At 43.4% G+C, this 15,656-nt stretch overlaps 1 protein-coding gene across 1 annotated transcript in view; it reads right to left on the bottom strand.

Annotated features, from left to right (window-relative positions):
• Window positions 1-3,086: 3,086 nt before the first annotated feature.
• Window positions 3,087-15,656, bottom strand: part of AKAP3 (A-kinase anchoring protein 3) — an 87,902-nt gene continuing 75,332 nt past the window's right edge. The window contains 2 exon segments of the mRNA XM_049822280.1: window positions 3,087-3,338; window positions 10,122-10,241. Coding sequence (XP_049678237.1) covers window positions 3,087-3,338; window positions 10,122-10,241 — 372 coding nt within the window.

Here is a 15,656-nt window from a genome sequence, read left to right as displayed (position 1 = left end):
TCTAAACCTTGTCTGAGCAGCTCCACCACTTAGTACTGGAAAATGGGGGACACAACTGCTTTCTTTCCCTGGTCAATGTTTTTCACTGTTCAATTTATCTATTTTTCTTGTTTTTTTTTTTTTTTAACTGGAAAGTGAGAACATCCTGTTTCAAGTCTAGCGTGCTTTATTCAATGCAAGCTGAAGTGGTTTGTTTTGGAGTGGAAAAAAAGCAACTACCGAATCATTGCCTGAACTAAAATCAGTCCCGCTCCTTGCCTCGGCTGGGAGTGATGGAAGGAATTTAAAGTCACCATTTGTCAAGAGGTGACCTGGCTTCCTCAGCCTGTAAATACCTGCGGAGGTGCTGAAGTTGAGAAGGAAGTGGGTGGCTCAGGAGGAGAAGCTTTGCCAGGGAAAGGTGGAATTTTATGGCTCGCTGGGAGGGGAGGGGGACGGCACAAGCGCTCTACCCTCCATTGTCCTTGGGTCTGTCTTGCTGTAACGGGCTCTATCCGGGACCCTAGAAACCATTAACCATTCCCAAGGTTTTGTCAAAAATTTGGCATTTCCATAAAAACTTTTGGTTTGGGGGTATTGGCAATTATGATTTTTTTTTTAAAGTCCTTAATAGTACTATCATTTTTCACACTCTTTATTCCAAAACATTAACTGAGGAAGAGAGAATTTTAAAAAGTTGTCTCGAGTTGCAGAGACATCAATGCCAGAGGCACGAACACAAGTCAGCATCAGCTACATCTTGTTCTGATGTGCTGCACAATGGACTAACCTCAAGGCAACAGTTTTGTTTTAGCAGCTGAGAAGCTCTTTACTTTGTGAATTTTTCTCTCTGCAGTTATCCATGGCTTTTCACATTTCATTGTTATTCATGGGGTTGTGCAGATGTGGCATGTTAGAGCACTTCTGTGAAGCACCTTTTCATGCAAACCACATGGAGCGAGCGAGACTAGAGGAATTTCAGAAATACACTAATACAGAAATTCAGAAATACAACTCATCTTCCCTGTTCCTGCAAGTAGCAAAAATAAAAGCTTAAGGTTTTTCCTAGAGGCATGAAAGCTCTTTTGTTCTCACTCAAATTAAAAAAAAAAATAAATAAAATAAGATCTGGGAATCGACAGCACAGACTTTGTGGGCTCAGTTTTGGTTTATGGATACGGTGTCCCAGTATATCTCCATTGATTTTGCAGAGGTTTCTGCTGGCTTACACCATATTAAAGACCAGTGATGGCACCTTGATGTTTACCCTACAGCATGTCTCTTTCTTTTCCCCCTGTTACGCTTACTCACTATTTAGTGCTATCAGACAATGTGCATTTCTGCCGTTTTCACGTTTTTGTCTTTTTCATGATGCCCTTTTCCCTGACTTTGACAAAACGATTGCCTCAGCTGTGATTACTTGTGGTTTATGAACCATCATTGGAAGAGGGGGCAGAAAGGAAGGAACCCTGCGGTGTCGTCCCTCACTCCGACCTCTGGGAGGAGGCAGCCAGGAGCTGGCCAGACGCTGTCACCAGCTCAACACTTAGAGAAAGCAGCTGAGGCAGAGATGGAGAGAAGCTGGTGATATCCCCTGTGCTCTTCTTGAAGTTTTCCCCGCTATGCTCTTTTTCAGCCCTTGCTGCCCTCTCTTTTCCTTTGACTTCCCATCTCCTTAGTGGCACTGAAGAAAGATGAATATGAACACCAAGAAGAAGCTAGACAGCTTTTTGCCTTTTTGCTGCCACCTCTTTGTTTTCTTGGCTCTGCCATCTCCCCCACCCTCACCTCTCCCATCCGTGCTGGCTGGCCACTCTTTGCAGCAGGAGCTGCCCCTTTCCTGGCGTCTGCAGTGTCACCGATGCAGTGCAGCTCCATTTATCACAGTGCCTCGGGGCGCTTGAAGAAATGGAAAAAAGGTAAGCCATCGCCACATATAATAAAGGAAAAACTCACCCTGATTTGAGGCACCGACAAAAGTATTTTTATTTTTCATTACTGAAATGCATCCATGCCAATGTGTGTTGTATTGGCTGAGCCTGGAAAGAGAGGTCCCAGCAGAACACCGGGGGTGTCCCCCGCAGGGCTAGAGTGACCCAGCCTGAGGACCAGACTGGAAGGCGCATGGCAGTTACTGCTGCTTAATGATTTAATGGTTGTCATCTGCACGCTGGCCGCGGCGTGCACGCTCTTAGCCTGTGGCAAACGTGAGCTAAACCAGGTTATGTTAAACCTCAGAAGAAAGTGGCACAAGTTAAGCACTTTTCAGCTCACGCTGCCCAGGGAGGAAGAGCATATGCACATACCCACCTACCTTGGCTCAGCTGAGGTGCTTTAATCTGGTGTTGTTTGAGCCCTCTAGTCCCGTCATTGAACTAGGTAAAAAAAGCAACAACCTGTAACGAGTGCTGCCGGTTACACTGTGTCTGCCACATCAAGGTTAGCTTTTCTAAAGAAGTGACTTATGAGACCAAATTCCATTTACAGTTAGACTTTGTGGCTCCAAACCACCTTAATTATTTTGGGAAATAAGATTTTGGGCCAAGTTTAAAAAAAAAAAAAAAAAGAAATCAGAATTGCTTAGCATGAGAAACAATGGGATACAAGCTCCTGAGTTACTTGGGTAGCTTTGAAAGCATTACTCACTTATTTCCTTCTTTGAAGGAGTTGAAAGAAAGAGTGACAAATCTGTTTTCCAGAGAAAAAGACTTTCAGTTGTAGCACACAGCTTAAAGTACAGCTTATAGAGTAAGATGGGATAAGGCAGAGGTAGCTTTTAGGAGGGTAACTAATGATGCACTTGATCGAGGGGTGGTCTCCAGACCTGCCACCCCTCCTTCATCTAGCGCTCTTAGGAAGTCAAGGATGAACTTGCCTGGGAGGGGGGAGAAACCCTCTGCCACAGACCCCGAAACCCTTGTGCCAGGTTCCCGCTGGCCCTCTGCCCTCGCAGGTACTTTCTGCCACGGCAATGCAGCTGCAAGGTTTAAAAGCGCTCAGCTCTTCAGAGATGGAAACAGCACGGGTAGGGTACGATAATCAAGAAGATAATCTGGAAGGCTATTTACAAGCACCATAATGGAAACAGGTTTCCATGACCTGCTCCTTTATTGCCGTGCCTTCGGCTTGACCCAGAGCGGGGCTTCCACCGCTGCATGGCTGGGGACATCGTACCCAGCCTGGCCGGGGGCCCGGGGCTCTCGAAGGAGGGGGAAGGTTTTGGCTACTGCTTGTAGTGGCAAATCAGCTGCAGAAGGGGGAGCCAATGTCTTCTCCAGCCTGGCACGCACCTCCACTTCCCTTTCTTCCCCAGTCGTTTTCACACCCACGGAGGAGGAAACCGAGAAGGAGGAGAAAAACTGGAGTGGGTTAAGGAACACGGGTGTGGAGATCACTGCCTGCCAGACAGCGCGACCACCTCTCGGAGCCTCCCCATGGGGCCAGGTCCCTTGCCTTCAAAGGCCAGAGGTTGCAAGAGGAGGAAGGCTTCCCTGGGCAACCACAAAAGGTACCAGCTGAAAGTCTTGTGACTTCCTAACACACAGGTGCTTGTACTACGGGCGTCATCCTTGGAGGGTGTCAAAATTACAGGCATGTTTCCTCCGCAGCACACAGACGTGAGCTGGCTTGCGTGGGACATGGTTCAGCAGGAGGCACCTCAAACAGCCTTAACATCAAAACAAGCAACACTCATGCAGAACCACTCTGATTATGCCCTTCACCCACACACTTCATAACCATCACCCCTTTTACTTCCCACTGTAGTTCGTCATGACCGAAACAAAAGGCAAGGGAGATACTGTTAATGAGGTGCAGAGAGATGGACGCTATCACATTTTGCACATATGTAACTAGCGGGTTTAGCAGAGCTCTGAAAGAAAACATACAGTATTGCATTAGCCAGCTTAAAAAAATGCCTGAACATACAAAAAAATATGTTATTTCCCATGAATACTATGGTATGTGTTGCCCTTCCACCCCCCACTAGGAAGGGAGCTGTGGCAGGGGGATACTTCAAGGAGATTGTGGTTTATATTACAGCTGCTAAGATAACCAGGAGCTTTCAAAAAGAATCTCAGCTAGCGCGGCTTGTTTTACAATACCAAACTCCAAGGAGGGGGGGGGGGGGGGAAAGTAAGTTTGTTTTCCACACTGCCCCTTTATCTTGATGTCAAATATATCCCCTGGGAAAGGAAAACATTTAACCAGCAGATCCCATGGACACACACACACACACACACACACATGCGCTTTTTTCCCCGTTAAGCCACGGCGGTGGCTGGAGCGTGGCACTGTTCAGTCTACTGCTGCTGCCGGAGAGCTGGAGGTTTGGCGGGCAGGGAAAAGCTTAGGAAGAAGAATCTTCGGGTGCGACACTTCCAGTCGCAGGTGCTGGTGCCAGCCTGTGATCTGGGGTGGAGAAACCCACCAGCCGCCTGCTGCAGGTGAAATGGCGATCTGATTACGGTTGAAAGCACCTCCATGAGGGGGGGATAATTGCGGCTGGAGAGGACCATTTAATTACGTAGACAAAAGCATAACAAAATCCAGTTGTCGTAAAGCTCCCCGGATAGCTCATGTCTGAAATCAGCTGCACGTTTTTAACAAGGAGGGGCATGAACCGTTGGCGCAGCTTCTCAGGGCAGTGCTGAGGGGGTCTTCATTGCCTCCCTGGATAACTGTAAATGATTTGATCTAACTCAACCAGAAGCTCGGGCCTTAATACCGACATTATTGCCTGGATTCTGCAATCTTAGATGATCATAACGAAACCTGGTCTGAAAGTCTGTTACACGGCACTGTTCTGGGTGAGAAGTGTACGCAGATGCAAGCCCTTCCCTCGTTATTGCCTAGCCTGACTGATGAGGATCTCCAGAGCTCTGGATCGTAGCTCTGCTGGTGGCCACGGTGTTCAAGTGACCAGAAGCATGGTACAAATGCAAAGGGAATGTCATGCTTTGGGCTAAATTGGTAAAAAAGCTATCACAAGGTAAGAACAAATGCTGCAGCTGCTAATGTGGGAGCCAAATTTGCTTGCTGGCAGATGAAGAAGGACAGAACTAGTGTGCCTAAAGAATATGAGTATGCCTGGGGAGATACCTTCTCATACAAAAAAAACCCCCAAAACCCCCAAAACCGAAAACTCTTCCTGACGTAGGATCAGAAAAGTAGCCAAGGCATTTACATAAACATACACTCCTTTTCAGTGCTAGGTAACTAGAAAATGATACCAAAACAAAATACAGAGCTCACTGAACATACCCATAGTTTGGAGGAACAGTAAATTCAAATCTATATCTAGGTTCCACAGAAGGTTATTGTCTTGGTATAAGGTTGAAGCACATTTCCAGCATAAAAATTCTTCAACCGTGGTTTGTTCTACATTGAAGTATGCGTCTATAACCAGCGTCTGTGGCTTGAGGCCACCACTGCACACACCACATCTTTATGCTGAGCTTCTGCCGCTGTCCTGTTTTCTGAGTGGAGAAGACTGAGTGTAAGAGGCCTGGTTTCTCTCTTACTTGCACATGCTTTACACTGGTGTTGCTCCATGTGTTTCTAAGGAGCTGTGCTGAATAGCCCTAGTAATAGGAGGAAAGTCTTGTCCACAGCTTGAGAAATGGAGAGGAGTGTTCTTCTGAGGACCCTTATCACTTTCTGGAAAGACAGTCATCGTTGCTCAAATCGCAGTTATTTCAATAGGTTGAGTCTTGGTGCCGCTGCCGGGATCTGGGAGCTGTGCCAGCAGCCAAGGAGCTGTGAATTCATCAGGGGGTCTTCCAGCCCTTGCCTCTGTGTACTCTGCACCCTCCACGAAGCTTTTGGTGTAAGTATTCTTCTCAGATAAAGCTTCCTCTGGGAGACCTCCTGGCTTTCAGTTAACTCAAAAGAGATTTCAGCAGCCAGTAAATGGGTCTGGGAGGTGTGACTGACCACTGTGAGGGATCCACCTGAGGGTGCCGTTCCCAGCAACAGGGCTAAAAGTCTTGTGGTCATGGCATAAGGCCAGAAAAGACCATTGTGATCATCTGGATGGTGCAGGCTTTAGAGCTTGCTTCTGTTCTGCAGAAGTCCACACACCTCAGACAACTGAAAGCAAAGCTCTTAGAAGAACATTCTTGACTTAAATACTTACGAAGTTGGAGTCTTTAGAAGTTCCCTTGCTAAGTGGTTGCCTTTATTAGCCTTGATGTTATGTCTTATTTGTTAAGCTGGCCTTGCTTCCTGTTCCAGCCATTGGACCTCATTACGGTTATGGTTCAGTAAAGAGAAGTTTACTGTCACAACCCTTGTCCACAACATCTCTTGTTCTTGTGTCTCTTTTGTTCTCCCAAGGTCTTTTTCTTCATGTTGGTTTCTCATCATCTCTTCTCTTCTAAGTACCCCAAACTATTTTCCCCAGTAATGTAATCAGTCAAAATAAAACATGGAAAGTTCTTAATTAAAGAAAATGTGTTTCCAAACAAAGTTATTTTATTTTCTATCTCTGTTTTTAATGGCACTGTCTCTTTTGACTATTACCCTCTCTCCTCAATTATTCATCCTTTCTTCTTCTAATGCGGAGAGACTCACAACTCATACTATAGCTTTTTTTTTTTCTCCTCTCCCCCTTTGGGCACCCTTGAAGTGCAACCAAACCTAAATCAAACCATTAGACTTCTCCCATGCTCAGCATTTATTTTTTAATTTTTTTTAACACTTTCTAGAAATGGGGCTGGTGCCTCAGAAGATGTAAATCAGCATCAGGTTTTTGAAGCCAAAAGGTTTAAAATTATAGCAAGGTAAATATAATCTCAGTGGATTTCAGCAGGTTTTGTGTCTAGGGAAGACCATTCAATTTCCAGCAAACTTGAAGAACTTTTGATTTTTTTTTATTTCACTAGACAGACACATGATGGACTAAAATCCAAATATATCTCCCACACCCTCTGATCCACTGATTTTGTAATTTCATCAGACTACTTAACCATCTAAAATCCATGGTGTCACTATGTGCTGTATGTCATCTGGGGTTTGGCACGCCTATCGCCAGCACCAGATGTTTTATACATGTTCACAAGTGCCAGGAGTTCTCTTTCCTGCCATTTACCAACAGTTTATACTCACAGGATATTCATTCCTTTACAGAGAACTCCGGCTTATTGTCTGTCTTCTGGAGCTGATGATACATTTTGAGAAGGAGTTCATTGTTGCTCATTTTAACTCAGCAATAACTTTCCTCCTCCCTGTCCTCATTTGTTAATGTATTTCATTCCTCCCTAGCAGTTAGTCATCTGTGACTGCCTGAATTAGCTGGAAGGTTTTTTTCTGTAACTGGTGGTCGTTGGGAATCTTTGACAACGAGCAATAACAGAGATGAATGTAAACTTTGGTATTTTTATTGCTATTATTATTAGTAATATTTGTACTGCAGCAGTGCGAAGGGAGCTCACCCGGATCAGGCTCCACTCCACGCAGCCGGTAGGTACTGCTTCACAGATCTTACAAACTTTAAGAAAAGGTGCACTGAATGCACAAGAGGAATGAGTGTTTGGGTGGGGGGTTATGATAGGTCACAAAAGTATCGATATAGTATAGTATACTGAGTGTGTTTCAATACCTTCTTTATTCCCCCCCCTGCTTTGTCAGAATTAACTTGTTGACATATATGTGTCTTTTTTCCCTTTACATACCTGTGAGCCAGAACTGGTGTGACACCAAATGATTCAGAAATACCTTTTTGAAAATAACTATGATTCTGGCTGGGGAAACGTTTGCTAATTCAAAGGACTTTGCAATGAATTTTGCCATTTATATTCCCAGTTATCTAGTTGCAGCATGGAAGGAATCCAAAATGCTACAGATGGCCAGTGGTAGCCACTCCATAAAAATATGATCGTTGACTACGTGAATGAAGGTGCTCAGAAACGGTGTGTTGGCTGAAAATTATAGAAAATGGGATTGGTTAAGTAAAACAATGACTTTCTAATCAAAGGAGGGACAATCTTTGTCTTAATGGATACCATTGCTATCATGTCCAGGGAACTGGTGTTCAAATTAGCCATCCTTAGTTGATTTACTTCTTCTCTGCTACTGGTTTTCTTCTGTTTTGGAGATCTTGTCACAAGCAGTCACAAAGCCATATTGGACTCCGCTTGTTCTCTGTTTTGTTTGTTTTGCAGATGAACTCGCTTGTGCCTCCATTAGAGCATCTTTTAAGAATCCATAGGATATCAATGTGCCTGTAGTAGTCAAACCCAGCACATGATCCGTGATGTGAGGTGTACTTTGGGAAGTATGGGCACCGCCATGGTGAATTCTTCGCATTAGGCTGTCCTGCTTGTTTGCAAAGTTCTCCAGCTCATCACCTAACTTGAGCTATTGAGAAAGAGAAGCGCGTGGCCTAGACTAACCACATACTGAGAAGTGTGTTCGTGCCTTAGACATTCATCTTCAAAATGAGTTGATCACGCTTAGGAGGTCCAGGTGCCACCTTGCCCATTCTGTGTTCATTTGCTCTACTACAGCTTCTTATTAAATGTTGGGGAAAGGCAAGAATGATATCCTTTCTCTTTCCTCCCAGATGAGCAGGAAAAGCATCAATGTCCTGATATAAAAAAGGAGCATATGCTGCCCTGGATATGGAGCTGACGTAGAAAGGGTACACTATATTTGCTTTCTCTTTGTGTGTTTGTTACAACTTCAAAAACATGACAATTTTTGAGAAGTGATTTTCCATTCCTTTGCGTATTTCTGGCACAAAATAATTACTATATTCTGATGTGGTTGTAATGATGGTCTCTTAGTGAAGATGCATTTACCTTTTCTCTGCCTGGTTTATGGACTTTGCTGTTCTTCTCATGATACCAAAAGGGATTAGAAGTCCAGTGCAAACTCTAGGCTGTTCATTCAGCTGCAGGAAACCTGCAGCATGTAGAAAGGTCTCAGAACTTCAAAACCTAATCACTTTGGAGAATTACAGCAGCTCAGTGTGCAAAGAGAACTCACAGATACTACTCAAGTACCTGTGAAAATAATTTCTGTGGGGATTATCACATCGTATCTGATCAAGTATCTGTCTAGTTTGATATCTTTGAAAGGAGTTGGTAACATACATTATAATGGAGAACATTGCACCACTGTGCTTGTGAAGGAAGTTCCTTCCTTGCCCCAGTTAGTTAATGGATCTCATGTCCGTTTTTTTCTATATTATCAGAGTTTTGTTATTTTAAACATCTAATTGTTCATTCACTCCTGTGACTCAAGTAAGCCATTGTGGAAATCAGTTTTCAGGAAACGTCTTTTTAACACTCCTTAATTCTGACATTAGTACCTTAATTTTGGAAAACAGTTGCTAAGTGAGAACTATATTTAAAATCTTTCTGTAACAGGATTTAAACACTTTATCCGTACATTAACATAGTCAGGCAGCTTAAAAATTGTATTCTTATGAGTTACTTTGGCAAAATGTCTATCTGGAGTCACTGGTCTTGTAGTGATTTATCTACTCTAGCTGTTTGTAGTGGATTTAAAAGGGAGCGCCTCGTTCTTAAACTAATTGCCAGCCATTTATTCATGGGGAAATACTTTTATAAGGATAAGGGGCTAAAGGCCAACTTTTCAAAGGCATGTAGGCACCTAAAGATGCAGATAGGCACTAGGAGAGTTTTCTGAAAGTGCCGAGGCAGCTGAGGTGTTCTTGAAAAATCCTGTGGGTGTTTGGCTACGCCTTTAGGTGCCCACATACCTTCAACAGTCTGTTCCTAAGATTTTTTTCTCTGGCCAAAGGAGAGGTCTCCAGAGCAGCTGTAGCTCAGAGGTTCTCTGAGACAGGCACGGGGAGCGCAGAAGCTCCCTCCCTTTCCCTTCTTGCCATCCCAGGATGCGGTTAAACTGGGCTGGGTGGGAAATCTGAGGAAGCCCCAGCAATCTCATTTGTAGGCGGTACAACTTGAATCCTGTCGTTTCCCAATGGCTGCTTTGAATGGCGTTACAGCACAGCTGCTCTGCCAGGAGTTACTCTGTGAGGGGCTGTACGGTGTCACATCGCCGTGCTACGCGCAGCGTCACAAAGAGCATTGCAAAGAATGTGCAATGAGCAAAGTCTTGCAGGCTGACCCCCGTCCCACCTGGAGACAGCTTTCCTTGGACAGGTTCCTCACCTGAGCCATGAGGTCGCCAGCAGGCAGGCTCCCTGCACCCGCGTCTGCGATGTGAACGGCTGTGCCTACCACCACCACCGCCACCACCGGTGGGATGTGAAACTTGACGTTCCCCACCAACTGCAAAGCAATTGTTTACAGTGAAATTCAAATGCTTGCTGGTGGGAACAATGAGAGAATGTAAATGTTTATACACGACATCCTGCAATCTACAATAGTGATAAGCAAAACAATTGTTACATTTTTTAAGGAAGGCTTAATAAATATTTATTCTTGGTAGCAGTGTGCAAACCATTTACATGACTATGCTGTGATTCCAGCTATGTTTGAGACGTTCCCTTCAGAGCTAGTGCTTCCATTCAACATGTGCTTTAGTTTAACAAACCTCAAACCAACAGAAGTAGCTCTTTGCCTAATACTGTTGTAAGGTAATGACTCATTTTCATTTGAGTGCTTCAGCAACCTCCAAGAAACATTAATGCCTGGAAATTCTGTGCTTCATGCATACCACATATTATGCTCAATAATTATTATCCTCCTACTGCAGAGGAACTTGGTGGTAAGTCAACAGGATCTTCAGATTGTTTAAACTGTCCTAATCGTTAGCAGATACATACTAATTTACAACATGTACAGGTCTAGCTGACATCTGCAGTCACAGGGCTGCTTATGCGGTACAGGTCTTTTAACGCAATCTTAACTTGTATTACAATGGTAAAAATATATAAAGTCAGAGGAGAATGAAGAGAGGTAGAAAAGGGACAGTGAACGTAGGAGACGGGTAAAAAAGAAATCTTTCAGATTTTCTGGTGCCACCAAAGCGAAATGGACCATGTATCTATACTCCATATAGATATCAGAGCACAGGAAGATTACAGAAAGAGGAGGACAGGAGCTCAGAATCGTTCTTGGGCTAATCGGGCTGTACACCTTCCTATCCCTCTGCTTTCCTGTCCGTGCACTGGAGAAGGCACTGACCTTACTGGTAGAAGTTGAGAGTTCTGGATGAGAAGTGCTAGATCAAAACAAGGTGCTGCTTATAAAAACTTGTGGGTTCTTGGAGACTCACATGTGGTTTTGGGGGGTTGTGTTCAAAGGTACTGGTGCTGTGACCAAACTTCATTCTTCTCTGTCAAGTCAGGGTTAAGGAATGGATGAAATTTTGAGACTTGTGATAGGGCCGGCTTAGATGGACTGGTGTTCACATCTGTCCTCAAAATATGTGACACTATAATCAGATGATGGTTGATTTTCTTTTACTGTTTTGTTGTCCAGTAAAGGGTATACTTGAGCTACTGTGAAATCCTCAGAAAGCACAAGAAACTGTATGAAGTATTTCAAAGTTTTCCTCAAAGAGGGAAAATTCTCAGATTGTATACACTACATGTGGGACTATGGGTCACCTCTCATGGGAAATCTGAAGTTAGGGTTGCCAGGATAGGAAGAGCAGTCAAAGTTCTTCCGTCACAAACAAACGATGTATTTGGCTGCGTGCACAAGTCCATCTGCACACACTTCTTCACGCATTTGGTTTGGGGTTTTTTTGAGGGGAAGGCATATATTTTTGATGGTCTCTCCTTGACAGGGTTTTCTAGATCCTACTAATGTTCATCTTTGTTTCTAAGCACCTACACACCTGAAAAATTTAGCTTGAACGATCACAGCCAAAAGCTTAGTATCGAGTTCCTTTGCAATGCAAGGGTAATGATTGACTAAAATATATGGTATACATGGAGAACGGAATTTCTAGGTGTCAATTATATTCCTGAAAAGAAAGTAAGTGGGGGAATGGGCCCAAATCTCTTTGATTTTTATTAGAATTCAAAATCTTTAGTAGATTAAAGAATTTTGAAAATTGGATTTTGTATTCTAATTCAGTAGTTGTTGGAAATGTGTGTGTCTGTAGGGAACGGTTCCTGGGATATATTTATTCTCTTGCTTCTGATATTGCTTCTTAATCACAAGAAGATGAAGTGAAGCTCCATCCTTCTCTAGCTTTGAGCACAACTGTGAAGCTTGCCAACATCATACGCTTCCAGTCTTACTTTTTATCAGCCCTGACTTCCGAGACTTTCTTACAGAAGTAATAGCATGTAGTTAGGAAAATGAGTAACTGTATGTGATCCATCACTTAATGCCTGGGAGTTAATATGCAGTTCAGAAGGTTTTAATGGAAAGTGGCTGATTTGGTGGCAGGGAGTCTAAGTTCTGACTTGGCAAAGCTTTCTGTATGTTCTTAGCCTTATGGGAATTAAATTATTTGTGAGTAAAGTTAAGCAACTAACTGTTGAATGATACATGAGGCTTGTCCTAAGGAGAAAAGGAGCTATGTTTCTTCATTGTACTGGCTTAATAAGTTGTGGCAAATTATTTAGGATTTTCTAAAGTAATAGTAACATTTGTGTATTCTTGGCATATGCCATAGTATCCACTCTAAGATGATTATGATGAATGATGAGTCTTCTTGTGTTCATTTTGGTAAAATGCTGTTAATATTAGATTGCCTTTTCAGAAGCATGCTACCAAATCCAAGAAATGCATCTGAAATGACTCCTGATCACTTAAATTTGCAATGAAGTATATAGGCTGAGCACATGCAGGGAACCCACTGCATTATTAACACAAATTGTGTATTGGTTCTCACTTGTTCCCTGCCTCCCTGCTTGGTAAGACAGCACTGCTCTTTGCTTGCTTTCTTGTTTTCTGTGTGGATGCCCTTCCTTCCTTGCATGGACTTTTCTTCCCTTGTTTCATCAGATGTCTTCTTCTGGTCCTCCTTTCCTTCTCCCTCAGTTCAATATCTGTGCTGCTGCAGTATAGTGCCTTAACTTTCACCACTTTGTCCTTCATCCCATTTCTCATTTCTATGGTTCTCTTGTGCTCCTTCCCCTCTCCCCTCCCCGAATTTCCCCAGGTTCCTCCAGCTTTTTAGCTCTTTTTTTCTTCCCACCCTCTGTCTCTCTTTAAAAATTTAATTGGCATGCTTTCTTCTAGCTGTCTTAGAAAGCCTTATTTTTTTTTTTCTTCTCTCTTTTCAACTTCTTTCCTGAATTGCAGTCACACCAGTTCTGCTTTCCTGACTGCAGAGTCATAGCAGCTGTGGTGCAGAAAAGCATCTGAAAAGAAAATGCTAATAGGGGTTTTTTATAGTGTACAGTAAAAGGCTCCGATTAAAAAAAAAATAATGCTACACCTCAAATACTACCTCTAACACAGACTATTGTTTCTTGAGAGCTTCCTTCTAGAGGATGTAGTAGCAAAGCAGAATCCATAACCTCATGTGAAATCTACCTGCCTGTCATAACCACGGGCAATGCTTGAATTAGTATTTTTCTTCACAGAGAAGCAAGGAACCTAATGTGTCTGTGTAACGGCATTTATCCGATGCCTGATAACAAAATCATAATTAGTGTGCAAGGCAGTTTTACAGAGGTCCTGTTGATGGATGTGTCAAGCACTGATTGAGCGCAGAAGCATCTCACCAGACACCTTCAGATCAAACTGGTTCTGCAAACATTACTCCATGAGCATTCATTAAAATCTGTACATGAATTTGCTCCAGCTGTACTAATATTCCACTCATTTCAGCTTTCTGTGAGCATTCACATAGTTAAGTTTATTTATCACAAACAAGCAGTCTGTACAAATTCCAACCTTGCATAGGTCAGGATTTCCACACATGAACATTTATGTTCATAGGGGAAACATGGTCATCCAGCTGGGGACAAGAAACATATGTCATAGACTTAGCTGACCAATTACACCAAAGCAAGTTATTTCCTCTAGCAAAGAGAGAAATCTGCTTAAAATAATGCAATAGTATGTAAATTATTCTAAAATCTCCTCAGTGCTGAATATTTTTGAACAGTATGGAGAATATGACCATTTGCTGGCAGATATTCCGTAAGCAGTAAAATACATTAAAGTAAATGGTTTCTCTCAAATTACTTATCCATAGAGCTACTTAAAAAAGATGTTGTTTGCTCCTATGAAAAATGTTGATAGCACAAACATGAGAGTATTAGATGGACTTTTTCTGTTAATGCTCCTTCTTGAAAGAAGATCTACAGATGATGAAACAAATTTTGGGGTTTTTTTTCTTAAAATATCAGGCAATTTTTCTGCAAGAAGAAAAATTAAAAAAAAAATGTTATCTGTGGGAAAATGTACCATTTAGAAAATACTTTATGTACTACAAAATATTTCTGATTATCACCTCAAGGCTTAGCCCATAATAAATGCCTCTGTTTTGATCCCTGTTAAAGAGAAGGAGTCCTAATGGGGTCTTCCAAGACACAACTCAGCTTTCGTCTACTGCCAGCCCTACCCCACCCCAATGTCTTTTGTGCCCACAGTAATTTTAACCTGCTTTTCTCGCGCGCTCAGAGCTCCTTGAGTTGAGGAGGGTTTGGTGGGTTGCAACAAATGCAAAACTGAAGCCAAGCCATCGAAGTAGAGGACAGCTGGGAGTTAGGAGGCTTGGTTCATGTCCCATCAGTGACTGAACTGATGGGACATGAACCAGGGGAAGGGATTTGGGCTGGCCTGATCAGTGAAATGGACCGTATGCAGGAATACCACCTTCTTTTGTCAAGTGCTCTGGGAGGCCGAGGTGGAAAAGGCTCTAATGGAATTCTTGCAGGAGTAGTTTTCACTGGCTCAGTGGGAGCTGTTTGCACACAGACGCCATGGAGTAAGTTGCTAGGTGTTTATTAACTCAGCCTGAAAAAGGAGGGGAAGGAGAGAGAAAAACCACTGGAGGGAAAATGCTACGTAAAAAGGCAGAATACCACCCCCTGCTTTCCACCGAAGCTGGGGGAGCTGGGGCTGAGCAAGGTCCTTGCAACCTGTCTGGTAAGTTTTAAATGATGTTTTCCCCCTCTGTAACAGGTTGGTGTGTATGTGTGTTAGGAAACAGCGACTAAAATATTCAGCCAAGGGCTTAACCCTTGATTGTTTGTCTGTTTCGACCCCCATTTAGTGAAAAGCCCCACGACAGGGGCTCATGGGGCATTGTGGGGCACAGCCGAGTCCCTGCTGGACACCTCTCCCATCCTGAGGTGCAGCCCGGCCATGTAGCCTTCCTTCTGTGGGATTTGGTGGCATGCAAGGCGAGAGATCATTTGGGATGAATAGAGCCCTTGGCCTGTCGTTTAGGCCATCCAGCCGCTCTCTGTATTCTTTGTCAGGGCCAAACAAGCTCCATATCATTACGCTGGCATTCGCTTGCCCAGTCTCATTATTAGGTGCATTAGCTGTGGGAACTAAATCCATGACAAAAAAAAAAAAAAGAGAGGGTGGAATTGGCACACACAAAAAAAGGCTTTCCCAGCTCAGGCTAACAACTTGTGCCTATTAACTAAAAACGATCATTAGAAAATTCCCCCGCAGACTTAAAGCTTCAGCAAAAGCTTGTTTCACGTATGCACTTGCCCTGTTACATGAACACATAACCAGCCTTAAAGAAACATACCCTCCAACGCTTGGACAGGGACTGGGTGAGGGGCTTCCAGGCAGGCACTGCATTGCCTTTAA

This window comes from Accipiter gentilis, chromosome 18, assembly GCF_929443795.1.
Source record: "Accipiter gentilis chromosome 18, bAccGen1.1, whole genome shotgun sequence".
In the NCBI taxonomy this organism is placed as follows: Eukaryota; Metazoa; Chordata; class Aves; order Accipitriformes; family Accipitridae; genus Astur; species Astur gentilis.
This window is presented reverse-complemented; position numbering and strand designations above follow the sequence as displayed.